Raw genomic sequence first — 25,036 nt, 5'->3', positions numbered from 1 at the left:
TGTGTTATTCCACAAACCGCCTCATGGATTCATCAACTCTTTAACTCCAATATCCACAGTTGGGCTTGCACCCGTCTCCTTGTTTGTCATTCGAACCGAGGTCAGACATTTACACCCCTAATCGCCTATTGTCACTGTAGAAAATGTGGCCCGTTTTCAGGCGAAAGGCTGCAACTAACTGAGCTGAAGAGTCAACAGCGCGTTGGTTTTTTGAGCGCTTTCACCGCGGCCGTTAAACTCTGGCTAATGGTGTGTAAACGGAGCAGAGGGCAGCTGGACATACTGACTGGAGGCCTGTGGGAACTGACAGGTGACTCTTTGTCATCCTGCAAACATGTGAAATGACTCGTGTTGAACTGGGAGAGTGGAAACGACTGCGTTTTGGGAAATATTTGCCTCTTGTGCAATTTCACAGGGGAATGGTGCAAATCCATGTTGAACTGAAAAAAAAACGAATGCAGTAATTAACAGCTGTACTTCCTGGTCACATGTGTTATGCTAATATTAAAGTGTTTACTTCTTCGTATCTTGAATGCATTTAAAACTGTTTCACGTGCAATTATTCAGAAATCATTTGAAACTGGATACGAAGGCGTATTTGCTATCGAGCGGCGAAATGCATTTTGCTGATCCGCCCTTCTTTACAAAAAAAAAAAAGAAAAAATGCCCAATGACAACACCGGCATTACTCTGACCTCAATTTTCTAGCAGAATTATGAAACCCTGCATCGAAAATAATAACAAATCCGTTGGCTTCTCACTGCCTGCGCCGAGTGTGTTTGCCTGAATGACTGTTCTCTCCCGGGTGTACGAGGGTAATCGTCTATTGAGAGCACATTTCCTTATCAGCGTCTAGCACACTGTCTGAATCTGTTATCACAATGGGCCAGATCAGTGCAGGCAGCCCCTCGCTCTCCCGGCTGAGGCGCCCATGAAAAAGAATTTCTGGAGTTGGGTGCCAACCGATAGGCCCTGAGCTCTTTATCCCCTTAAAGCCAATTCACACTCTGCATGTTTAAATATCTCAGCTCAACCCCTGCCCTCCCACTCCCGTCAGGCACTCAGGCTCCTTCCTCTCTCTCTCTCCCCCCCCCCCACTCTCTCTCTCTCTCGCCCCTCCACGGCCCAGCGTGGACCGGCGGCGCGGCCCGACCTGCAGCCCGGGTGGACGGGTGGGTGGGATGCAGGTGCAGGCTTGGTTGGTTGGAGGGTGAAGAGAGGAGGGGAGGGGCGCCCTATTGTTCGGCTGGACAGCACCCTCTCTCCTCTGGAGCACCCTCTGATGGGGGGGCGGTGGGGGGGGGAGCCCACTGACAATCACGCATCCTAATCTGATTATGCAAATGTCTACTTCAAAAAGCAATGCGCTGTAACCCTCACCCCGTGGCGGAAAGGCAGCGCCAGGACGGAGGACAGAAGGAGGGGAAGCGGCAGGAATGCAGGGACTGGAGCGTAGGTTGCGCTCTATGCTCTTGTGTTTAATTTCATGTGGAATTCAACACTTTAGGCCGAATGATTGCGCAATTGTGTGTAGCACCGTGACGTACCCGTCACTAGTCCCCCCCCCCCACACACACACACCTCCTCTGAACCACCGGGGGAGGTCTGAGGACGGAACAGTATAGACGTACAGCCTCTGAATGGCCACTGACTCCCTCAACAGGGCCTTGAATGCGATATTCAAATGCTTTTTGTTTTTCCAGACGCTCAATGAATCCGCCGTCAAAAGGAATTTACAATGTTAATGAGGGGGCCAAAGGAGAGCCAGAGTTAAGATTTGGTTGCATGTGACATGGCACACCCTCAACGCCGCCGATTCCTAAAGGCATCGTCGACAACCCCCGCCTCCCTGATATTCACCCCGAGCTGACCCCTGTGACCCCTGCCGGTTTCCTGAAATCAGCTGCCTCATTCGGCTGCTGGATACAGCCCCAAAACAAGAGACTGCAGCCGTGCTGGCAGCTACGTATATACACGATGAAGGGATCACCAGTACTTATTCAGCCTGAAGTGTATCCACACATGGCATGTTGGCATGTTGAGACGTTAAAGAGAAAAACAACCCCAAAAAAGTCCCGACCCTGGGGGCACTAGAGGAAAAGTAAGGGGATCATTTGAAGGTAGCAGCATGCATTATCTGAGAAACAAGAATATCTGTAGAAAATCTTGTGCAGACGTGTTAAAACTCAGCACGGATCATCCTCAAGTGCAGCATATCAGTACCAGATGTGCAGGTTAACCAATGCAACACACTTGAGGAGACTCAGATGTCTGGAGCCACCGCGCTAGTGAGGCTTTATCATTATTATCAGAACTGAGGGAAAAGGGGCTGTAAGCAAACCACTGGTTCTGAAACGTGCCTTTAAAAGGTTCCAATCGAACACATTCTTGGTTTCACGCTCACTCACACACTTTGTGTGCACGGATGTTCGTGCTCAGGCTCCTACATGCACATACAATATCCTCAAATTGCTCATATGGCTGCGAGCCCACATAGCTGCTTTATCAGCCAGTTATTCCAACCCATCTCTCCAGAGCCAATTACAATCTTGCTTTCCTAAGGTTGGGTTCTACTTCCCCCTTGGTGGATGGTTCAGGTTACAGACTACATTGTTTCCTCGAATACTGACACAGCATAACCTTTCACCAGGCAAGCTTTGCTCGGGGTGGGCTCGTTGTATAACATGTCACGCCAGACAAAGAACAGCTACGAGCCAGAGTTCAGCTGTGTTTAGTTAATGATTATTTTTCTCGGAGCAGTTTTAAAAAAACAAGAAAAGGGGATTTAGAGCACAGGCAGCTTTCCACCCGGACAAACAGGCAGGATGAAGCCGGGGCAGAGTCTCTCTGCGTGTGTCCTGCTGCTACTTTGCGGGACATGGAGCACAGACGGGGGGAACATTTTGGTGTGGTACACTGAAGGCAGCCACTGGATCAACATGAAGCCTCTGCTGGAGACGCTGATCGACAGGGGACACCAGGTGACGGTTCTGGTCCCGAGCACGTCCATGTTCATGAGCACCAAGGAGCCTTCTCGCTTCAGCTACGAACCCTTCAACGTCTCCGTTTCTATGGAGACAATGGAGAAGTTCATGAAAGACTTCCTTCACTTCTCCATGTATGAGATGGATCACATGAGCTACGTACAGATTTATATCAGATTCATGGATATGATGAAGGACAACTTGAAGTATTCTTTGATGTATTTGGACGGCGTGGTGAAATCTGAACCCATCATGAAGAAACTGAAGGAGGCAAAATACGACCTTCTTCTGTCGGACCCTGTCTATCCTGGCAGCGACTTAGTAGCAGACATCTTGGGCATCCCCCTGGTCTTCTCCTTACGGTTTTCCTTCGCTAATAACTGGGAAAGACAGTGTGGTCAGCTACCTGCTCCTCCTTCCTTCGTACCCGGCGCCATGAGCAAACTCACCGACAGGATGGACTTCTCTGAGAGAGTGTGGAACTTCCTCTTCTACGCGCTGCAGGACATCCTGTTAGAAAACATTTTTTGGAAAGAACTTGATAAATATTACTCCCAAGTCAAAGGTGAGTACAAACTATGTAACAACACATTTATAAGGAAGCCTAAAGAATTTTCGGATTGATTGCAATGTTTTTAGATCCAGTCAATTTTGTCAACACTTATTCTGAGAAAGTTAAACGTACAACTAAGCTATGATAAGTGTTGGTAATACTTTCCAAATGGCATTTGTCATTTATCACTTTGTTTCCTGACAGGAACACCCACCAGTGCCTGTGAGACGATGGGTCGAGCAGATATCTGGTTGATGCGAACCTACTGGGATTTTGATTTCCCTCGTCCTTTCCTCCCTAACTTCAAATTTGTTGGTGGAATTCACTGCAGACCGGCCAAACCGCTGCCAGAGGTACGGCGACGTCTCCACTGTCTTTCTGGCTTCAACAATAAAGAGAACGAGTCTCTAAAAAGTGAGAAATGGAAATGCTGCTTGGTTTGCATTGTGATGATGTGATTCTTCCAGGACGTGGAGGAGTTTGTGCAGAGTTCTGGAGATGCCGGAATTGTGGTCTTCACATTGGGATCATTCATCAAGAACATCACAGCAGAGAAAGCCAACATGATAGCATCTGCCCTCGCTCAGATCCCACAAAAGGTCAGAGGACAAGATTCTTTCTAGATTAGTTCTTTGCAACACAGGGTTGCAAAACAAAATGCAGCAGATATAGTTCCCATATGCAACGTGAAGAAAAATCAAATCGAAAGCAGCTGTGCTCTCCAGTCGTGCATGTTTTGAATTAACATGAGGAGGAATTGTACACAGTCCTGTTTTCTTTGAGCAAAACGTTCTGCCGTTTTACAGTAAATATTTGTCATCAGGAAAACATTGTTCCTCTTTTTTGACTATATTTGAGAAAAAAGCATCACCAATACAAAGATAGTCCACCAAAGTCCTACATGACGCCAGTCACTCCGTGATAGAGCCGCGCCTCTGCACAGATGTGGGAACAGTCTCCAAGCATTCCCGTGTCATCCTTGGGCTACGTAACCCGAGCAGGCAGAGGAGTAGAACCAGGGCAGATTAATGATAAATACGATAGCACGCTAGCACATCTGTATGCACAGACATCACCATGGAAAAGGAACTTGAATTAACTTGAATGACCCCTGAGACTTATCCCAATGGATGAATAAATATAGCGCTTGGGAGGCTGCAGCAGTGAGCTAGTCACTATCAGTTCAGGCCTGTGGCATTTCACACTGCAGCTAGCAGACTGTTCCTTACACATAACTCACGTTTACTTAGTGTTCGGCCTGTACCACACATGGCTATTTTTGTATACATGGCCGCCTTTTCTATGAGCCTTGACCTTTGTCCACACCCAAACGGCGTTGGAGGTCACTTGAAAAAAGTTTTTGTGAAGCTTTTTATGTCTTAAATGTAATTTAATACCACGTGACATTCAATCTCCTTCGCCTCCAAACCGCATGTCAAAGTGTTCTTAAGACGCTGAACCAAGTAGCCCACCGAGCGCTGCTACTAAAAGGCCTAGGATGTTTTAAAGGCAGAGGTCAAATTACATATATTTTACACTGTATATGGGGCAATTAAAAATAATAAGGTAAAAGGTTGGCGGCAAAATCTTATCTGAAGTGAAATGAAAGTTAGAGTGACCCTGCATTCTTTTCTGTTTGAATCAAGATAGCAGGACACGGCGTAAAGGTAACAGGAGGTATTAGATCAAAAGAAACAATGGAAACTAACCACATTGGATAGATTCCCAAAAGTTAATCGGTAAAGACCATTTCTAGATGAAAATAACTAGGTTTGTCTTCAATTTCAACAATTTGTGCACTTTATTTAGCACGTGTTAATGTACTGTTAAGGAGTTTATTATGCAATATAATTAGCACTGTGTTATTTTCTGTGTTTCTATTTTTGTTCATAGGTGCTGTGGAGATACAGTGGAGACAAACCAGCAACTCTGGGTGGGAACACCAGATTATACGACTGGATCCCTCAGAATGACCTACTGGGTAAGTAATGCTTAAAGAAAACACAGCAAGAATGTTTCAGTGAACTTGTTTTTCCTCTGAGACAAGTGATTTTATTTATAATTACAAACTAGTATTTATTCAGTGAAAAGTAAACTATGCAGACATGTCCACAAAATGAAGCTGTCTTTATTCCATACAACATATTAACTACTGTATATACACAATGTCTTTGTTCAGATTTGGGAGTTGTTACACAAAAAGATGAAAATCTACTTTCCAAAAGGTTTAAAGTGCTTTCTATCATCATAAAATGAGCTTTTCTAACGCCAACTTGTGAAACAAGCAGATCATAGACGACGTCTCTCACCTCCAGTCTCAGCTCTCTAGTTGCCGCACCGTGAACAATGACAAAGAACACAAAAGGAAATCTTCGCCTGGACATCCGGTTGCTAAACAGGAACCGTGAAATAATGGCCGTTGCCTTCAGACGCAAAACCGTTTTCCAACAGATAGCCGATGGGTTCAATGATTGTGCCCAACAATGACAGAGAACTAAAAGCACAAATCTATCAGGTTGAGCTTATGTGCCGCTTTCTGGAGGTTTTACAGAATCGTCCAATCACGAGTCTTTGCCAAAGTTCAGTACGTGTAAGTAGCCACATCGCAAAGAAGTGGAAATATGTACTTTAGCTGCAATGTCTTAACTGAAGAGATTGTTGCATGTTTCATGATTTTTATTACCCACGTCAGGTCACCCCAAGACCAGAGCTTTCATCACCCACGGTGGCACAAACGGCATCTATGAGGCCATCTACCACGGCGTTCCCATGGTGGGAATTCCCATGTTCGCCGACCAGCCAGACAACATGGTCCACGTTGAGGCAAAGGGAGCTGCAGTCACCGTGAGCTTGAACTTCATGAAGAAGGACGACCTCAGAGATGCAGTCAACACCGTCATCAATGACAAATCGTAAGCTCTGTGTAAAAAACCCTGAGGTCAAAAAAAGTAAAGGAACGAAATAGAAATACATACAACGCAGTAATCCACCACCCCCGTATGTCTGCATCCACAGGTACAAGGAGAACGCCTTGCGGCTGTCCGGGATCCACCACGACCGACCAATGAGTCCTCTGGACGAGGCGGTGTTCTGGATGGAGTTCACCATGAGAAACAAAGGGGCCAAGCACCTGAGGGTGCAGGCCCATGAGCTCACCTGGTACCAGTACCACAGCCTGGATGTCCTGGCCTTGGTCCTCGCCATTGTTCTGGTCTTTGTCCTCCTCTTTGTCAAGACCTGCAGTTTCTGCTTCCGCAGGTGCTGTGGCAGAAAGGCGACGGCAAAGAAGAGGAAGGCGGAGTAGCTGAGTAACTGACTGAAAACAGATGTAATTGGTAAAAAAAGTGATGAAATAAGGTTAATTCACTGGTTGTATTGTATGGTTTAATTTAATGGCTCAACTCTAAACTCAGTGAAACACTCAGGGAAAACCCTTCATGAAACTCCAAACAATGTTGTACTATTTGTTATATTTGCGAGGAGTTGATTAGTGCGTGCAGGGTCCGTCCACAGCTAATCCACTCTTCCATTCATGGCTGCATGCTCAAGGTCTTCTCCTGGTTGCAGAGACTCGCATGATCAATTCAATAGAGGCGATATCATTATTTTCTTATAACATTGTACTGCATACTGAATCAGTTTGTACTGCATACTGCTCTCCTAAAAGGAGGGTTTTAGCAGCTGAATGCTCACACAGTCTCAATGCACTAGACTTAATGCAGACGTAAAGAATAAATAAATGCTACATTTTGCAGCAATGGCAGTAAGACGCCCGGAGACGCCTGCAGAAAGCTGCTGCTGACATCAGCATGGATAAAAAGGATAATGTGTCTGCGCATGTGAGAAACACGTCTTATGGGGGGGTTGAGACAATTGTTGGTTGTGTTCATTCAATCAAACATTACAGCAGTGGTAGTTTGATTTTTATGATTTTTGCATCTTCACTGCAGCTTTCTACGTTCACTTGTTTATGTCTCTGTGAAGTCGAGTTCAGGCCGACTTGCCGGAATAATGGAGGAGGAAACAATTTGTCATTTTTGATTCTGTTCATATAATTCTTCTAAGCGGTCATGATATAATGAGCTTTATATATTTATACACAAAGAAGCTGAATCCAAATATAGAATGATACCTTGTGAAACAAATAGCATAAAATGTTCTGGTATTAAAGCATTTTTTCATCCATCAGTTAAGTTCGAGATTTTTGTTCTAGGTTAAAATAAACATTAGCTGGCAATCAACATGAAGCAGATCCTACAAACGCAGATCACCATTTTACAAACCAAGACCCCGGGGCAGCTTGTATCTGAGGGATGTGAACGGTGGTTCAATCATGGACATGCACCAAGTGAAGACTAGACAGGACAATATTCCTCCCTGAAAACAGCATTTAAACAATTAAAAAATATACACAATGATCTGTAAATTGTAGAATAACACGTTGTATTCCTTTGCAACTTCTTTCCCTTATTGGTAATCACACTCTTTTGAGGGCTTTAACCAACAAAACAAAAAAACAGCACATAACCAGAGTTAATGAGCTAAGAATAAAATAAACCCTCCTTCAGTACAGCACAGGATGGGTGTGCCCTCTAGTGATTGAGAGAGAGAGGAGAAGAGCGACAACCAGGATTAGCTGCCTCTTGCTGAGGAGAGATGATTGATAGAACCCGGCTGGAATCCAGGGATTTTGAGCCTGTTTTTACTTTTGTGTTCATGGATCTGTGGGACGGGTGACTGTTGCTTATTAATACCAATGTTTAGCTTTACAGCCTTCACCTGTTACCTCCAAACACTGGCTGATAGAGGGTCCTTTACGTAATGGTTCATGCAGCATAAAGATGAGCTACGAGCCAGAGTTCAACTTGGTTTGGTTAATGATTATTTTCTAGGAGCACCATAAAAAGAGAGGAAATACTTGAAGCACAGGCAGCTTTTCACCCGGACAAACAGGCAGGATGAAGTCGGGGCAGAGTCTCTCTGCGTGTGTCCTGCTGCTACTTTGCGGGACATGGAGCACAGACGGGGGGAACATTTTGGTGTGGTACACTGAAGGCAGCCACTGGATCAACATGAAGCCTCTGCTGGAGACGCTGATCGACAGGGGACACCAGGTGACGGTTCTGGTCCCGAGCACGTCCATGTTCATGAGCACCAAGGAGCCTTCTCGCTTTGTCTACCAACCCTTCAACGTCTCCGTTTCTATGGAGACCTTGGAGGAGCTTTTTGAGGAGTACCTTCACTTCTCCATGTATAAGATAGATCACATGAGCTACGTGCAGATGTACATCAGATACATGGATTTGATGAGTCAAGACCTCCAAAATGCTTTAAAGTATGTAGACGGCGTGGTGAAATCTGAACCCATCATGAAGAAGCTGAAGGAGGGAAAATACGACCTTCTTCTGGCCGACCCCATCTTCCACGGCGGCGACTTAGTAGCAGACATCTTGGGCATCCCACTGGTCTTGTCCGTACGGTTCTCTCTTGCCCATCACTGGGAAAGACAGTGTGGTCAGCTACCTGCTCCTCCTTCCTTCGTACCCGGCGCCATGAGCAAACTCACCGACAGGATGGACTTCTCTGAGAGAGTGGGGAACTTCCTCTTCTACGCGCTGCAGGACATCGTGATCAATCATGTAAACTGGAAAGTGCTCGATAAATATTACTCTGAAGTCAAAGGTGAGTTACTCCAATACAAGACACACGGCGTAACATTGATAGTTCATTGACCACATAAAGGCCAATGGTGACTTCATAGATATGGATGAATTGCACTGGTTCTATAGAGTCATTGGTGTCTACAAAGATTTGGAAAGATGTCTATTACATTGTAAATGGACAACTGTCATCCATTACTTTTTGTTTCATGACAGGAACACCCACCAGTGCCTGTGAGACGATGGGTCGGGCAGAAATCTGGTTGATGCGAACTTACTGGGATTTTGATTTCCCTCGTCCTTCCCTCCCCAACTTCAAATTTGTTGGTGGAATTCACTGCAGACCGGCCAAACCGCTGCCAGAGGTACAGGGCCGTCTTTACTTATCACAGTATTAATACGTCATTACGCTTCCTCTACAGTACTCCCAACTAAACAATGAGAACATGTCTCTTGGTTTGCATTGTGATAATGTGATTCTTACAGGATATGGAGGAGTTTGTGCAGAGCTCTGGAGATGCCGGAATCGTGGTCTTCTCTTTGGGATCATTCATCAAGAACATCACGACAGAGAAAGCCAACATGATTGCCTCAGCCCTCGCTCAGATCCCACAAAAGGTCAGAGTGCAAACTAAGAGCTAATTTGAATTAAATGAATGACCTCCAAGAACAGTTTTAGTTGCACAGGATTTGTCACATGACAAGAACCATTTCAAAGGCTCTCCTTCTAAATATGGCGAAGGAGGGTTTTATTTTGCACATGCATGGTCTATATAGTGACCGACATGTTTTTTGACCAAATCTAAAGATCTATGTGTAAAAGTGGTCAGCAGCTGATAATAAATCGTGGTTAAGTTAAAGAACACGTCTTTTGGATTTGGTTGAATAAAGGATAATGGGACAGGAAATGAGGGAAGTTGAATACATAAAGAGTTTTCAAAACCTACATATGGCTGAACTGAATAGTCAGTGTTTTGGTGTGTTGGTGAATTGTTGCAGGAACCTGCAGGTCATTTTGGTTCATTGGGAACTTGTGACAGGCCGAGTTATGTAAGAAACTATCCCTCAGTCATGCCGACGGACGGATTCCCTGCATCCTAGAAAAAGAAAACAGCCCGATCAAATTCGATTATTTTCCAATCAAAAGTAGTGTAGGTACTTTTTCATCCTAATTGTTTGAAGATGCATCATTAAATGTACTACCACGGGAAAGTATGAAATAGATGCAGCATTGTAACTAACTTTTTTTTTTTTTAGGTGCTTTGGAGATACGGCAGAGAAGCTCCGGTGACTTTGGGGTCCAATACGAGAATCTACAACTGGATCCCACAGAATGACCTACTGGGTAAGTGAGGCATTTAGAAACACCTCTAAACATGCTTTTGACAGTTTACTCTTTTTAATACAATAGCACAACATCTTGAAGTTATTTCAAATTCTTTTGTTTGAGAAAACTTACGGACCAAATGAGAGAGGAACACATTAAGAGCGTTCTTCAGCAAGAAGAAGCACGTCAATTGAGATGCAGATTTTTTCACCACACAGTCCCAACGCGCATAAGTACAGGCTGTTATTTCATATCCAGAGGGCTATTACACAAAACCAAGATATGGGATTAAGCCGCGATATTCACGTTATCCTGGATGAATTTAGCTTTGACTCACAAAAGCAGGTTCAATTAAACCAGGCAAGTAACCATGGAGATTTATTCTTTGCAGCTAGCCTGCTTCAAGGCTGGTTAACAGCCAGGCTAAGATTAATCCTGGAGTGCAGAGGACAGTTTCTGCCGGTGGGACAGCTACTGAATCCCTCCCATCACAGGCCTTCCTTGGTTTAAAACAAGGGCCAGTAAGTAGATATTTTTAAATCCTATATGCATTCAGTCGCTCCGTGATGGTCTGCCGGGCTTTCTCCATAAGTAAATCTGTGATCAATACCGTGGTCTATTTAAGAAAGCCGTGAACGCGCACTTATCCCAGCTATGTACACCTGGATTGACTTAGCTCCACCGTCCCATCCTGGCTCGGCAAACGTGCAACCGATTAAGCCACGATGAGCCAATCACACTTTTTTTCACTTATCCTGGGTATCTTTATGCTACTGTTGTGCAACAGACCCCTGGTTTCAAAACCATGTATTTTGAATACTTTATTCTTCCCGTGTCTTTTTTCCATAGTGGCAGAATGAGTAAATAGTAATAGAAAATATGTTTTCAATAGTCAATCTTGATTGAGGAAAGTATTGTATGTTGCTTCATTCTTTGTACCGTATCAGGTCACCCAAAGACCAGAGCTTTCATCACCCATGGCGGAGCAAACGGGATATATGAGGCCATCTACCACGGCGTTCCCATGGTGGGAATTCCCATGTTCGCCGACCAACCAGACAACATGGTGCATGTGGCGGCAAAGGGAGCTGCAGTTAATGTGAACTTGAACTTGATGAAGACTGAGGACCTCAGAGATGCAGTCAACACCGTCATCAATGTCAAATCGTAGGTTGGAGCAAGTTGGCCAGCGATCGGCGAGCAGCTGTTCGGGTAGCCGTGGGTTCCTTTCGGGGTCAATGAATTAATGTGGTTATTTGAAAAAGCAATACTGTCACATACCGGGATACCGTCAGAATCTTTCTTAATACCGTGATGTGGATCTTTCATCAAAGCGTGCAGCCCTAAGGTCAATGAAAGTAAAGCAACGCAATAGAAATACATACAACGGAGTAATTATCCCCCTCGTATGTCTCCTCCCACAGGTACAAGGAGAACGCCTTGCGGCTGTCCAGGATCCACCACGACCGACCAATGAGTCCTCTGGACGAGGCGGTGTTCTGGATGGAGTTCACCATGAGAAACAAAGGGGCCAAGCACCTGAGGGTGCAGGCCCATGAGCTCACCTGGTACCAGTACCACAGCCTGGATGTCCTGGCCTTGGTCCTCGCCATTGTTCTGGTCCTTGTCCTCCTCTTTGTCAAGACCTGCAGTTTCTGCTTCCGCAGGTGCTGTGGCAGAAAGGCGACGGCAAAGAAGAGGAAGGCGGAGTAGCTGAACTTAGGTGTAGCCGGTGAATAACTGATGGGAAAAAATCCATATTGTCTTGTTGGTTTAAATTATTCTATGTAACCATTATGCCCTGAATTGAAATTTATTGTTTTAGATGGGTAATCATACTTTGAAACAATTACAACAAGAAAATATTTAAAACATCTGGTTATGCTCTGAAACATAAAGCATGTGCTTTACTTTGTTCTACATTCTATGAGCTTTGACTCTTAACACTTGAGTGAAATAATTTTCATCCTCCACATGTTTAATGTGCAAATATCAGGTATTATTATGCAGTGTACACGTAGACATTTGCTCTTCTGGCTATGACTCATAATTGCAGCTAATTTGTTAACTGCATCTGCGGCCAATTAAACCTCAAATGAGAAGCTGTTTGTAAAAACACACAAACATGTTTCATTATGTGCCTTTATTCAATCTTCAACTCAAAGTTAATCCAATGGTGGATTTTTATCAGCTATATAAGGAGAAGATATCTTAGTTGACCAAAGTGAATACCAGATAACAAAAGTACTCACCTCCACGGCGGATCAGGATCATAAACTCCGGAGCAGATCCACAAAAAAAGGTCCAGGGTCGGGCGCTCCAGATACACAGCGGGACTGATCCAGAACGTATCCGCGTCAAAGATCAAGATCCGTACCGGGGGTCAAAGATAAAGAGTCCCTGCCCATATTTGATTTGGACATGTTTATAAAGTGGCTCATTAGGCCAAATATTTATCCCAGAAATCATTTAATATACATAAGAAATGCAAACACAACTAAGCCAAACGATATATTATAAAGATGTGTACAATTATACAGAATTTAAATGCATCTTCATGATTGTTTAATATTAGCAGCACGCCTCCTGGAGGTACCCCAGTCTGCTGCCAGTCTGAGTGTTTAAGAATTTTATCATCTGTGGCCACGTGATGATTCTTTCTGACAGCATCTGTAATCATACAAGCAGATCATACAAATCTCATGAATGCTCAGTGCAACATATTGCAGATATGCAGTCTAAAATCTAGATAAAAAAGATCTGGGAAACATGCAAAAGTTCAAAGATTACCCAAGACCTCCAGGTGACTTCAAATTGTTTTCGTTAAATATACAAGTCTCAGAAACAAAAAGACTGTCAGGCTGATCAAAGTCAGTCAAAAGGGAACAGTCCTCCGTAAATTGTTTAAGTCTTTTTTGAACATCTTGATGATAACAAAAAGAACAACGACATTGTGGTTGATGTTCGTCTCATTCAAAGTTGCGGAGGTAAATATCCCACCCCCTTTTATCCATAGTATAAAGGACAGATATCTCACCCGCGTTACCGGCATACAAAGTCGAATGTCCGTACATAATATGAATAATTATGTTGTGTTCTAAAAAATAGAATAATGTTCTAAAATAGGTACCAGATTTCCCTTTAAATACATCAATAAATGCTGAAATCCTCACCCTGTACAGAGATGTATTTATGACACTGCATACTTATGAATAATAATTATAACCATGGGTTTTCATACGAAAATAACATTAAACAGAACATTATTCATAAGTATGCAGTGTCACAACTGCGTCTCTGGCGTTTATAACAAACCAAAACGTTTAAAAATCGGTTGAAAATTGAGCAACTTATTATTTAAAGTACACGTACCACTACCAACACGATGTTATGAGTGAGACAGCTGCCTGTACCAAGATGGCCGCCAAATGCGGTCCCTAACCCTAACCCGCCGTAAGACATCTAGCCTTTATATATATATCTATGCTTTTATCCCCCACCCATGGGTCCTAATGAAGGCTACCTGTAAGCTGCCTGCAGGGAAATGGCGCGTTTGATTGGCGGATGCAACTCGGGTCCGCAACGGGTCCCCAGTTTGACGACGAGACGTCGTTAGGCGGAGCCGAGTCGGTGCGAATGGCCCAAAACCGGAGCTGACTCCCGGGCGGAGCCGGTGGGCTGACGCTGGATCCGCCCTGGAGCCGACTTCTGTGTACTTCACGGCACCTTTTACCTCCGAAGGTCCGTTGAATAAAGCTTCAAGCACCAAAAATTGGCGACGACCCAAAGTTCAAGTGTGTTTTGTTAATACATATGTTTCTAGGAGCCGCTTAGAAAATAGACTTTGAGCACCGGCAGCTTTTCACCCGGACAAACAGGCAGGATGAAGTCGGGGCAGAGTCTCTCTGCGTGTGTCCTGCTGCTACTTTGCGGGACATGGAGCACAGACGGGGGGAACATTTTGGTGTGGTACACTGAAGGCAGCCACTGGATCAACATGAAGCCTCTGCTGGAGACGCTGATCGACAGGGGACACCAGGTGACGGTTCTGGTCCCGAGCACGTCCATGTTCATGAGCACCAAGGAGCCTTCTCGCTTCGGCTACGAACCCTTCAACGTCTCCGTTTCTATGGAGACCTTGGAGGAGCTTTTTGAGGAGTTCCTTCAGTTCTCCATGTATGAGATAGATCACATGAGCTACGTGCAGATGTACATCAGATACATGGATTTGATGAGTCAAGACCTCCAAAATGCTTTAAAGTATTTAGACGGCGTGGTGAAATCTGAACCCATCATGAAGAAGCTGAAGGAGGGAAAATACGACCTTCTCCTGGCCGACCCCATCTTCCACGGCAGCGACTTAGTAGCAGACATCTTGGGCATCCCACTGGTCTTGTCCGTACGGTTCTCTCTTGCCCATCACTGGGAAAGACAGTGTGGTCAGCTACCTGCTCCTCCTTCCTTCGTACCCGGCGCCATGAGCAAACTCACCGACAGGATGGACTTCTCTGAGAGAGTGTGGAACTTCCTCTTCTACGCGCTGCAGGACATCGTGATCGATCATGTAAACTGGAAAGTGCTCGATAAATATTACTCCGAAGTCAAAGGTGAGTTACTCCAATACAAGACACACGGCGTAACATTGATAGTTCATTGACCACATAAAGGCCAATGGTGACTTCATAGATATGGATGAATTGCACTGGTTCTATAGAGTCATTCGTGTCAACAAAGATTTGGAAAGCTGTCTATTACATTGTAAATGGACAACTGTCATCCATTACTTTTTGTTTCATGACAGGAACACCCACCAGTGCCTGTGAGACGATGGGTCGGGCAGATATCTGGTTGATGCGAACCTACTGGGATTTTGATTTCCCTCGTCCTTCCCTCCCCAACTTCAAATTTGTTGGTGGAATTCACTGCAGACCGGCCAAACCGCTGCCAGAGGTACGGCGACGTCTCCACTGTCTTTCTGGCTTCAACAATAAAGAGAACGAGTCTCTAAAAAGTGAGAAATGGAAATGCTGCTCGGTTTGCATTGTGATGATGTGATTCTTCCAGGATGTGGAGGAGTTTGTGCAGAGTTCTGGAGATGCCGGAATTGTGGTCTTCTCATTGGGATCATTCATCAAGAACATCACAGCAGAGAAAGCAAACATGATAGCATCTGCCCTCGCTCAGATCCCACAAAAGGTCAGAGGACAAGATTCTTTCTAGATTAGTTCTTTGCAACACAGGGTTGCAAAACAAAATGAAGATGAAATCAAAAGCAGCTGTGGTCTCCAGTCGTGCATGTTTTGAATTAACATGAGGAGGAATTGTACACAAATGCAAAAAAATACCCCTTCTCTCTTTTATCAGAAAGTTCTGCCGTTTAACATTCAATATTTGTCAACAGGAAAACATTGTTCCTCTACTTTGAGCAAAAAGCATCACCAATACAAAGATAGTCCACCGAAGTCCTACACGGTGCCTGTCACTCCGTGATGGAGCCGCGCCTCTGCACAGATGTAGCGGTGCGACTAAAAGGCTCGGATGTTCTAAATGCAGTGGTCAACTTGCATGTATTTAGAGTGACCCTGCATTCTTTTTAGTTTGAATGGAGATGACAGCGCGTAAAGGTAAGAGGAAAGAGGAGGTATTAGCTAAAAACAAACAATGGAACCTAATCACGTTGGATAGACTACCACAAGTTAATCAGCAAAGACCATTCATAGATGAAAATAACTAGGTTTGTTTTCAATTTCAACTATTTCTTTTAGCATGTGTTAATGCAGTGTTTCCCACACGTAGACTAATTTGTGGCGGTGCGCCACAGATTCAATACCGGCCGCCACACATTCTTGGTGTATTTATTATTATTTTTAACGCTACTTGAATCGGGCAGCGTATTCGTTCAGCTACATTTCCTTTCCCTGCTCTCCCTCCGTCTCTGTCCCTCACACACTCACACACACACAAATGTGAAATGTGTACTACAGCTATGGGAGTGGTATATACTGTGAATTGTGTATAGTTCTATCCAGCCCCCACACATTGACGTTGGATCTGTGGGAAACACTGTAATGTACTGGAGTTTATTTTGAAATAGAATTAGCACTGTGTTATTTTGAATGTTTCTATTTTTGTTCATAGGTGCTGTGGAGATACAGTGGAGACAAACCAGCAACTCTGGGTGGGAACACCAGATTATACGACTGGATCCCTCAGAATGACCTACTGGGTAAGTAATGCTTAAAGAAAACACAGCAAGAATGTTTCAGTGAACTTGTTTTTCCTCTGAGACAAGTGATTTTATTTATAATTACAAACTGGTATTTATTCAGTGAAAAGTAAACTATGCAGACATGTCCACAAAATGAAGCTGTCTTTATTCCATACAACATATTAACTATATACACAATGTCTTTGTACAGATTTGGGAGTTGTTACACAAAAAGATGAAAATCTTCTTTCCAAAAAGTTTAAAGTGCTTTCTATCATCATAAAATGAGCTTTTTTTAACGCCAACTTGTGAAACAAGCAGATCATAGACGACGTCTCTCACCTCCAGTCTCAGCTCTCTAGTTGCCGCACCGTGAACAATGACAAAGAACACAAAAGGAAATCTTCGCCTGGACATCCGGTTGCTAAACAGGAACCGTGAAATAATGGCCGTTGCCTTCAGACGCAAAACCGTTTTCCAACCGATAGCCGATGTGTTCAATGATTGTGCCCAAGAATGACAGAGAACTAAAAGCACAAATCTATCAGGTTGAGCTTATGTGCCGCTTTCTGGAGGTTTTACAGAATCGTCCAATCACAAGTCTTTGCCAAAGTTCAGTACGTGTAAGTAGCCACATCGCAAAGAAGTGGAAATATGTACTTTAGCTGCAATGTCTTAGCTAAAGACATTGATGCATGTTTTATGATTTTTATTACCCACGTCAGGTCACCCCAAGACCAGAGCTTTCATCACCCACGGTGGCACAAACGGCATCTATGAGGCCATCTACCACGGCGTTCCCATGGTGGGAATTCCCATGTTCGCCGACCAGCCAGACAACATGGTGCACGTTGAGGCAAAGGGAGCTGCAGTCACCGTGAACTTGAACTTCATGAAGAAGGACGACCTCAGAGATGCAGTCAACACCGTCATCAATGACAAATCGTAAGTTACCTACTAACTGATTCAGAGACGCCATGAACCACAAAAGCGTCTTGGCCAAATGTAGGATGTCAGTTCAGTTGACATTTAAGAGCTTCAGGGGGAAAAACAAATGACAAAACAACTGGCCTACCTTTGGCCGACCAACATAACAAAGATAAACATAATTGGTAGGCCAAAGAAAGTGATTGAAGAATTGAAATTAAAATACATACAACGGAGTAATCCACCCCCCATCCACCCTCCCCCGTATGTCTCCTCCCACAGGTACAAGGAGAATGCCTTGCGGCTGTCCAGGATCCACCACGACCGACCAATGAGTCCTCTGGATGAGGCGGTGTTCTGGATGGAGTTCACCATGAGAAACAAAGGGGCCAAGCACCTGAGGGTGCAGGCCCATGAGCTCACCTGGTACCAGTACCACAGCCTGGATGTCCTGGCTTTTGTCCTCGCCATTGTTCTGGTCCTTGTCCTCCTCTTTGTCAAGACCTGCAGTTTCTGCTTCCGCAGGTGCTGTGGCAGAAAGGCGAAGGCAAAGAGGAAGGCGGAGTAGCTGAACTTCGGTGTAGCCGGTGAAAAACTGATGGGAAAAAATCCATATTGTCTTAATTATTCTATGTAACCATTATGCCCTGGATTGTAATTTATTGTTTTAGATGGGTAATCATAACCTTTGGAACAATTAAAACAAGAACATGTTTAAACCATCTGGTTGTGCTGTGAAACATGTAGCATGTGCTTTACTAGTAAATCTGTTGTTATGCAAGACCGTACTGCCTGTTTAATGGCAAGACCAGTGGAGTCGATTGTGTTCTGTATTTTCTCTGTACATTCTTATTTTAGGTGTTTAGAATATATTTGGGTCAATAACATATATTACCCGTTATAGTTAATGGCCTCATCGACAGGTCTGACGAATGTGTTGTAGACGACATGCAGACTACAGTTGACCAGTCACTCTGAACAGCTACAGACAAAGACGGGTGTAACACTGATGGAAGAAATGAAAACCAGTAAATGTTTACACTGCAGCTTAACATCAAGTCCACCCACAGATTAGATTGTTAATGGGTTTTGAATTCAACTGAAACTGTTAACAGTAAAAATTATATATACACAATGATCTCATATGTGAAAAGGTTTAATAACTAGTGCTGGGCACGGTAACGTGCTATCATTTCGGTAACGCATAAATGAATGCCGACGATTATTTTATTGCGTGTTATCGCAGTTTATTTTATTCATTATTTTGAAAACCATGGGTCACACCAGGTGATGTTGAAGTAGTTAAGGAGTAGCCGAATTTGATTGGGAGGGCCGTCATCAGAGGTCTCGACCAATGAGAGCTTTTGGGGGCGTGTCTAAAACCGCTGCTCCGCTCACATGGACCGAAATAGAAAAGAACTGGCAGAGAAAGATGTTGAACAATTACGTGAACATTTTCCTTTTAAATCTGTATTCCAGACAGCAGAGTTGATAGAACCATAGTGATTTCTAATCTGCATCACTGAACGGAGTTTCCCTTTTTGTTTGCAATGGGATTCTCCAAAAATAAAGTCAGTACAAATATGACAAATACATAAAGGTCCCTGCACAGTGAATCCCAGCTGTGTACTTGGGGCAGGTTCAGGAATATGAAATGGTATGTTTTACATTACATTTTTTTGATATATATACACATAAATACATAACACGTTTATGCCCTGGCAGTAGCATATTGCTTTGTTCTTATATTCATGTTTCATGTTGAGATTTACAATAAATATTGAGTTGCTACTCTGTAAAGGAAATATTGCTGTTAAGACCCAATTTATATGTTTAAAGTCTTTGAATAAATATGGCTACAACACTACTTATGAAATATTTACATTTTAGCATAACAATGTGATGAAAGAGAATTAATTAGCAAAAATCATGGGATTGAATGCAAATACAATGTTAATCGTTGCCCAGCACTAATAAAAAAATCTTTGCAACTCCTTTCCCATATTGGTAGTTACACAAGTTGCTGGTTTGGCTTTAAGATCCTCTTGAGGGCTTAAACCATCAAAAGCAAAGCAAATGAGCTACAAAAAATAGGTCCTCATTCAAAAAGAACACTGGACTGAGGAGAGATGAATAAAAGAACCCAAAAAGAATTGGAGGATCTTGAGTCGGGGACAAGATTTATGGGACAAGTTAGAGACTTGTTTATCAATAGCAATTTCTAGCTTTACAACTTTTACCTTGTACCTCCAATAGTCCGTTAGATAAAGCTTTATGCACCAAAAATGGGCTAAGACCCAAAGTTCAATTGTGTTTAGTTAATAATTATTTAGAAGCCGCCTTAAAAAAAAGGGATTTAGAGCACAGGCAGCTTTTCACCCGGACAAACAGGCACCATGAAGTCGGGGCAGAGTCTCTCTGCGTGTGTCCTGCTGCTACTTTGCGGGACATGGAGCACAGACGGGGGGAACATTTTGGTGTGGTACACTGAAGGCAGCCACTGGATCAACATGAAGCCTCTGCTGGAGACGCTGATCGACAGGGGACACCAGGTGACGGTTCTGGTCCCGAGCACGTCCATGTTCATGAACACCAAGGAGCCTTCTCGCTTCAGCTACGAACCCTTCAACGTCTCCGTTTCTATGGAGAAGTTCATCAAAGACTTCATTAACTTTTCCATGTATGAGATCGATCACCTCAGCTACATGCAGATTTATATCAGATTCATAGACATGATAAAGGACAGCTTGAAGCATACTTTGATCTGTATAGACGGCGTGGTGAAATCTGAACCCATCATGAAGAAGCTGAAGGAGGGAAAATACGACCTTCTCCTGGCTGACCCTGTCTATCCTGGCGGCGACTTAGTAGCAGACATCTTGGGCATCCCCCTGATTTTTTCCTTACGGTTCTCTCTTGCCCATCACTGGGAAAGACAGTGTGGTCAGCTACCTGCTCCTCCTTCCTTCGTACCCGGCGCCATGAGCAAACTCACTGACAGGATGGACTTCTCTGAGAGAGTGTGGAACTTCCTCTTCTACGCGCTGCAGGACATTGTGATCAATCATGTAAGCTGGAAAGTACTCGATAAATATTACTCTGAAGTCAAAGGTGAGTTTCTCCACAAGACACACGGTGTAACATTAATTGTTTTATTGAAATATTGATTTAATTTAATTTTTTCTGTAAATATTTGGAAAGTTTTCATCCATTACTTTTTGTTTCATGACAGGAACACCCACCAGTGCCTGTGAGACGATGGGTCGGGCAGATATCTGGTTGATGCGAAGCTACTGGGATTTTGATTTCCCTCGTCCTTCCCTCCCCAACTTCAAATTCGTTGGTGGAATTCACTGCAGACCGGCCAAACCGCTGCCAGAGGTACAGGGCCGTCTCTACTTATCACTGTATTAATACATCATTACACCTCCTCTACACTACTCCCAAACTAAACAATGAGAACATTTCTCTTGGTTTGCATTGTGATAATGTGATTCTTTCAGGATATGGAGGAGTTTGTGCAGAGCTCTGGAGATGCTGGCATCGTGGTCTTCTCTTTGGGATCATTAATCAGCAACATCACGACAGAGAAAGCAAACATGATTGCCTCAGCCCTCGCTCAGATCCCACAAAAGGTCAGAGGACAAACTAAGAGCCAAATGGAGTGAAATTAATGACCTCCAAAAGCAGTTTTAGTGGCCCAGTATTGCACTGTTGGATGAACTTAATTTGTAACATGACAAGAACCATTTCAAAACCTCGCCTTCTAATTATGGTGAATGAGGGCTTTGTTTTGCAGCCGTTGAATTAGTAAATAAAATGCTTTTGGACTGATCTTAATACCAGCCAATTGTAGAAAGTAGATGATCGGTTTGGAGGTCAGTATTTATATAGGATTTGTATTTAACAATAATAAATGGTGTAAAATTAAAACATGCCATTTTTTTCTAGTTGAATAATTACAGTGAAGGGAAAGGGAAGTAAAGCAATGAGAATAATTCAAATGGGTTGGTTCAGCCTTGTTCAAGGGACAGTCAGTTACAATGAGGGCATTTTTGTTAATTGCGAAACTCTGACAGGCCAAGTTGTGTCAGAAATTAAATCTACAGCCATGGTAGATTATTACATAGAACTAGCAGTGTTCCCTTCTTGTTTACAGGTGCTTTGGAGATACAGTGGAGAAGCTCCAGCAACTCTGGGTGCCAACAGTAGAATCTACAACTGGATCCCACAGAATGACCTACTGGGTAAGTGGGGCCTTTATAAAAGTTACTGAACACGCTTAAAAAAAAAAAAAGAGAGAAATAATTATCAATACCAGATGTTCGAAACCATCCACACATAAGCATTTGCCTATGTTCAGTACAAGCATCTAGTAGTCTTTTCATCCAGTAGATCAGTTTCTTCCACAGGAGACCTTTCATCCATTTACTATGTGAATTACATTACGAGACTATAGTATTAAAATGAATGTCACCCAAAAAAATGCACGATCTTTAATGTAAGTAGTATCTGATTGAGCCTGCATCCAATCTCAAGCCAACATTCATAATATGTTTATAGTAATCGTGTTTCTAATAACCGATCTTGATTGAGGAAAGTATTGTATGTTGCTTCATTCTTTGTACCGTATCAGGTCACCCAAAGACCCAAGCTTTCATCACCCATGGCGGAGCAAACGGGATATTTGAGGCCATCTACCACGGCGTTCCCATGGTGGGAATTCCCATGTTCGCCGACCAGCCAGACAACATGGTGCATGTTGAGGCAAAGGGAGCTGCAGTCACCGTAAACTTGAACTTCATGAAGCAGGACGACCTCAGAGATGCAGTCAACACCGTCATCAATGACAAATCGTAAGTTACCTACTAACTGATTCAGAGACGCCATGAACCACAAAAGCGTCTTGGCCAAATGTAGGATGTCAGTTCAGTTAACATTTAAGAGCTTCAGGGGAAAAAAACAAATGACAAAACAACTGGCCTACCTTTGGCCAACATAACAAAGATACCAACATAATTGGTAGGCCAAAGAAAGTGATTGAAGAATTGAAATTAAAATACATACATCGCAGTAATCCACCCCCATCCCCCCTCCCCCGTATGTCTCCTCCCACAGGTACAAGGAGAACGCCTTGCGGCTGTCCAGGATCCACCACGACCGACCAATGAGTCCTCTGGACGAGGCGGTGTTCTGGATGGAGTTCACCATGAGAAACAAAGGGGCCAAGCACCTGAGGGTGCAGGCCCATGAGCTCACCTGGTACCAGTACCACAGCCTGGATGTCCTGGCCTTCGTCCTCGCCATTGTTCTGGTCCTTGTCCTCCTCTTTGTCAAGACCTGCAGTTTCTGCTTCCGCAGGTGCTGTGGCAGAAAGGCGAAGGCAAAGAAGAAGGCAGAGTAGCTGATTAACTGACTGAAAACAGATGTAGTTGGTAAAAAAGTGATGAAATAACATCAATTCACAGGTTGTATTGTATGGTTTAATTTAATGGGTCAACTCTAAAATCAGTGAAACGCTCAGGGAAAACCTTCCTCTTCTTTGCCTTCGCCAGGGAAAGGCGAGGAAGGTAGCCGGTAAAAAACTGATGGGAAAAAATCCATATTGTCTTGTTGGCCTAAATTATTCTATGTAACCATTATGCCCTGGATTGTAATTTATGGTTGTAGATCGATAATCATAAACTTTGGAACAATAAAAACAAGAAAATGTTTAAAACATCTGGTTATGCTGTGAAACATGTACATTTTCTCTTCTGGCTATGACTAGTAGTTACAGCTAATTTGGTAACTGTATCTGAGGCCAATTAAACCTAAAAGGAGAAGCAGTTATAGGTTGGTATAAAACACACAAACAGGTTTCATTATGTGCCTTTACTCAATCTTCAACTCAAAGTTAACCCAATGGTGGATATTTACAGCTATAGCTAATGACAATACATCTTAGTTGACCAAAGTTAATACCTTACATAATACAACCTGGTTTAAGATATAGCAAATACACCAGAACAACATTACAAAACAACGCAGTATTTGTAGCCTGCCTGCGCCATCAAAGCATCTGGAAAAAATTAACAATTCAACTTCTTTTAAATAGTGGAGGGTTCAATAAGAAGACAAAGAAACCAGAAAAAGATGACCTACCAATTGCTTGAAAAGACAGTGGTTGCAAATATGAGGAGAGCCAAATGCATGGTCAGCAAATGGCCCAGTGGGTCTACAAGCAAGGGGAATGGTTTTGTGGTCTTATACATCCAATATTGTAGTTTTGTGCAATAAATGTATTTAAAATACCCCTAAATAATTTGTAACCTGCATCACTGAAAGGAGTTTCTCTACTTTTTTTGGACTGGGATTCTCCAAAAGGAAAGCCAGTACAAACATGACTTGACAGATCAAAAAAAGTCCCTGCACAGTGAATCCCAGCACTATTTTTTTTGTATTTTAGTTCATTTAGTAGTTGTATTACCAATTATCTAGTTTTTTTTATAGATTCAATTCATTTTAATTCATTTTATTTGTATAGCCCAAAATCGCAAATTACAAATTTGCCTTAGAGGGCTTTACAGTCTGTACACATGCAACATCCTCTATCCCGAAACCCTTACATCGGCACAGGAAAAACTCCCCAAAAAACTAAAAACCCTTCCATAGGGAGAAAGGGAAGAAACCTTAGGAAGAACATCAGAGGAGGTATCCCTGTCTCGGGATGGACAGACTACAATGGATTTCATGTCTAGACTAGATCGGTTAGTTGATGTCAAAACATTTTCTCTATAATCCACGTTTGTGGAAAGATTCTGTTGTAAATTTTTACATTCCGGCAGTTATGAGCTAATTCTACCAAATTAAAAAGGCGAACCAAATGGACAATCTTTATGCCCTTGTTTTTGAGTAAAGTGCATTATCAAGGCAAGGCAAGGCAATTTTATTTGTATAGCACTTTTCATACACAAGGCAGACTCAAAGTGCTTCACATCATAACATTTCATACAATAAAGTGAAATAAAATGCAGGAATTAAAAGACAATTAAAAACAGCAAATAAAATTATAAATTAAAATCATATTTAAATTGTTTAATTAAAGGCAGAGGTTAAAAGTGCAATGTAGGTAAAATTCAGCAGAAGGCGAAGCTGAACATAAAAGTTTTCAGTCTTGTTTTAAACGTGGTCAGAGTTGGGGCAAGTCTTAAATCTTCAGAAAGTTTATTCCAGCTGTTTGTTGCGTAGTAACTGAATGATGCATTCCCATGATTTGTATTTACTCTGGGAATCACTAACAGATTGGTGTCAGAAGATCTTAGTGATCTTGAAGGCTTATGTAGTGGAAGCATATCAGTGATATACTTTGGCCCTAAACCATGTAGTGATTTATAT

General features: G+C 43.1%; 4 protein-coding genes across 5 annotated transcripts; all 4 read left to right on the top strand.

The window, feature by feature from the left end:
- The first annotated feature begins 2,600 nt into the window (after positions 1 to 2,600).
- LOC144382943 (UDP-glucuronosyltransferase 2A1-like) lies at positions 2,601 to 7,725 on the top strand. Its single transcript, XM_040194966.2, has 6 exons — positions 2,601 to 3,549; positions 3,742 to 3,890; positions 4,005 to 4,136; positions 5,431 to 5,518; positions 6,230 to 6,449; positions 6,553 to 7,725. Exons 1-6 carry the CDS (start codon positions 2,826 to 2,828, stop codon positions 6,839 to 6,841), a joined length of 1,602 nt encoding a protein of 533 aa, XP_040050900.2. The 5' UTR covers positions 2,601 to 2,825; the 3' UTR covers positions 6,842 to 7,725.
- A 689-nt stretch (positions 7,726 to 8,414) lies between these two features.
- On the top strand, positions 8,415 to 12,648 carry LOC144386393 (UDP-glucuronosyltransferase 2A2-like). The gene is made up of 6 exons (XM_078087496.1): positions 8,415 to 9,219; positions 9,414 to 9,562; positions 9,684 to 9,815; positions 10,455 to 10,542; positions 11,472 to 11,691; positions 11,949 to 12,648. Exons 1-6 carry the CDS (start codon positions 8,496 to 8,498, stop codon positions 12,235 to 12,237), a joined length of 1,602 nt encoding a protein of 533 aa, XP_077943622.1. The 5' UTR covers positions 8,415 to 8,495; the 3' UTR covers positions 12,238 to 12,648.
- Positions 12,649 to 14,028: 1,380 nt separating this feature from the next.
- Positions 14,029 to 18,381, top strand: LOC120830378 (UDP-glucuronosyltransferase 2A1). 2 transcript variants are annotated; one of them, XM_078087498.1, is made up of 7 exons: positions 14,029 to 15,131; positions 15,326 to 15,474; positions 15,589 to 15,720; positions 16,663 to 16,750; positions 17,458 to 17,677; positions 17,942 to 18,085; positions 18,185 to 18,381. In XM_078087498.1, the coding sequence occupies exons 1-7, from the start codon at positions 14,408 to 14,410 to the stop codon at positions 18,225 to 18,227; spliced, it is 1,500 nt and encodes a 499-aa protein (XP_077943624.1). In that variant the 5' UTR covers positions 14,029 to 14,407; the 3' UTR covers positions 18,228 to 18,381. The 2 variants fall into 2 exon arrangements, with proteins under 2 accessions (XP_077943624.1, XP_040050906.2); XM_040194972.2 differs by having other exon boundaries at positions 17,942 to 18,381.
- A 509-nt stretch (positions 18,382 to 18,890) lies between these two features.
- On the top strand, positions 18,891 to 23,398 carry LOC144382976 (UDP-glucuronosyltransferase 2A1-like). The gene is made up of 6 exons (XM_040194967.2): positions 18,891 to 20,770; positions 20,892 to 21,040; positions 21,163 to 21,294; positions 21,819 to 21,906; positions 22,296 to 22,515; positions 22,778 to 23,398. Exons 1-6 carry the CDS (start codon positions 20,056 to 20,058, stop codon positions 23,061 to 23,063), a joined length of 1,590 nt encoding a protein of 529 aa, XP_040050901.2. The 5' UTR covers positions 18,891 to 20,055; the 3' UTR covers positions 23,064 to 23,398.
- The last annotated feature ends 1,638 nt before the right edge of the window (positions 23,399 to 25,036 follow it).

Source organism: Gasterosteus aculeatus, chromosome 13 (assembly GCF_964276395.1).
Source record: "Gasterosteus aculeatus chromosome 13, fGasAcu3.hap1.1, whole genome shotgun sequence".
NCBI classification, from domain to species: Eukaryota; Metazoa; Chordata; class Actinopteri; order Perciformes; family Gasterosteidae; genus Gasterosteus; species Gasterosteus aculeatus.
Note: the sequence above shows the minus strand (reverse complement) of the source record. Positions and strands in the feature narration are given on the sequence as shown.

Coding starts and splice junctions, on each gene's coding strand:
- LOC144382943 (XM_040194966.2), top strand. CDS start 2,826: ATGAAGCCGGGGCAGAGTCTCTCTGCGTGTGTCCTGCTGCTACTTTGC. Junction 3,550..3,741: donor ATATTACTCCCAAGTCAAAG/GTGAGTACAAAC, acceptor GTTTCCTGACAG/GAACACCCACCAGTGCCTGT. Junction 6,450..6,552: donor ACCGTCATCAATGACAAATC/GTAAGCTCTGTG, acceptor CTGCATCCACAG/GTACAAGGAGAACGCCTTGC.
- LOC144386393 (XM_078087496.1), top strand. CDS start 8,496: ATGAAGTCGGGGCAGAGTCTCTCTGCGTGTGTCCTGCTGCTACTTTGC. Junction 9,220..9,413: donor ATATTACTCTGAAGTCAAAG/GTGAGTTACTCC, acceptor GTTTCATGACAG/GAACACCCACCAGTGCCTGT. Junction 10,543..11,471: donor CCCACAGAATGACCTACTGG/GTAAGTGAGGCA, acceptor GTACCGTATCAG/GTCACCCAAAGACCAGAGCT.
- LOC120830378 (XM_040194972.2), top strand. CDS start 14,408: ATGAAGTCGGGGCAGAGTCTCTCTGCGTGTGTCCTGCTGCTACTTTGC. Junction 15,475..15,588: donor CGGCCAAACCGCTGCCAGAG/GTACGGCGACGT, acceptor TGATTCTTCCAG/GATGTGGAGGAGTTTGTGCA. Junction 15,721..16,662: donor TCGCTCAGATCCCACAAAAG/GTCAGAGGACAA, acceptor TTTTGTTCATAG/GTGCTGTGGAGATACAGTGG.
- LOC144382976 (XM_040194967.2), top strand. CDS start 20,056: ATGAAGTCGGGGCAGAGTCTCTCTGCGTGTGTCCTGCTGCTACTTTGC. Junction 21,295..21,818: donor TCGCTCAGATCCCACAAAAG/GTCAGAGGACAA, acceptor TCTTGTTTACAG/GTGCTTTGGAGATACAGTGG. Junction 22,516..22,777: donor ACCGTCATCAATGACAAATC/GTAAGTTACCTA, acceptor CTCCTCCCACAG/GTACAAGGAGAACGCCTTGC.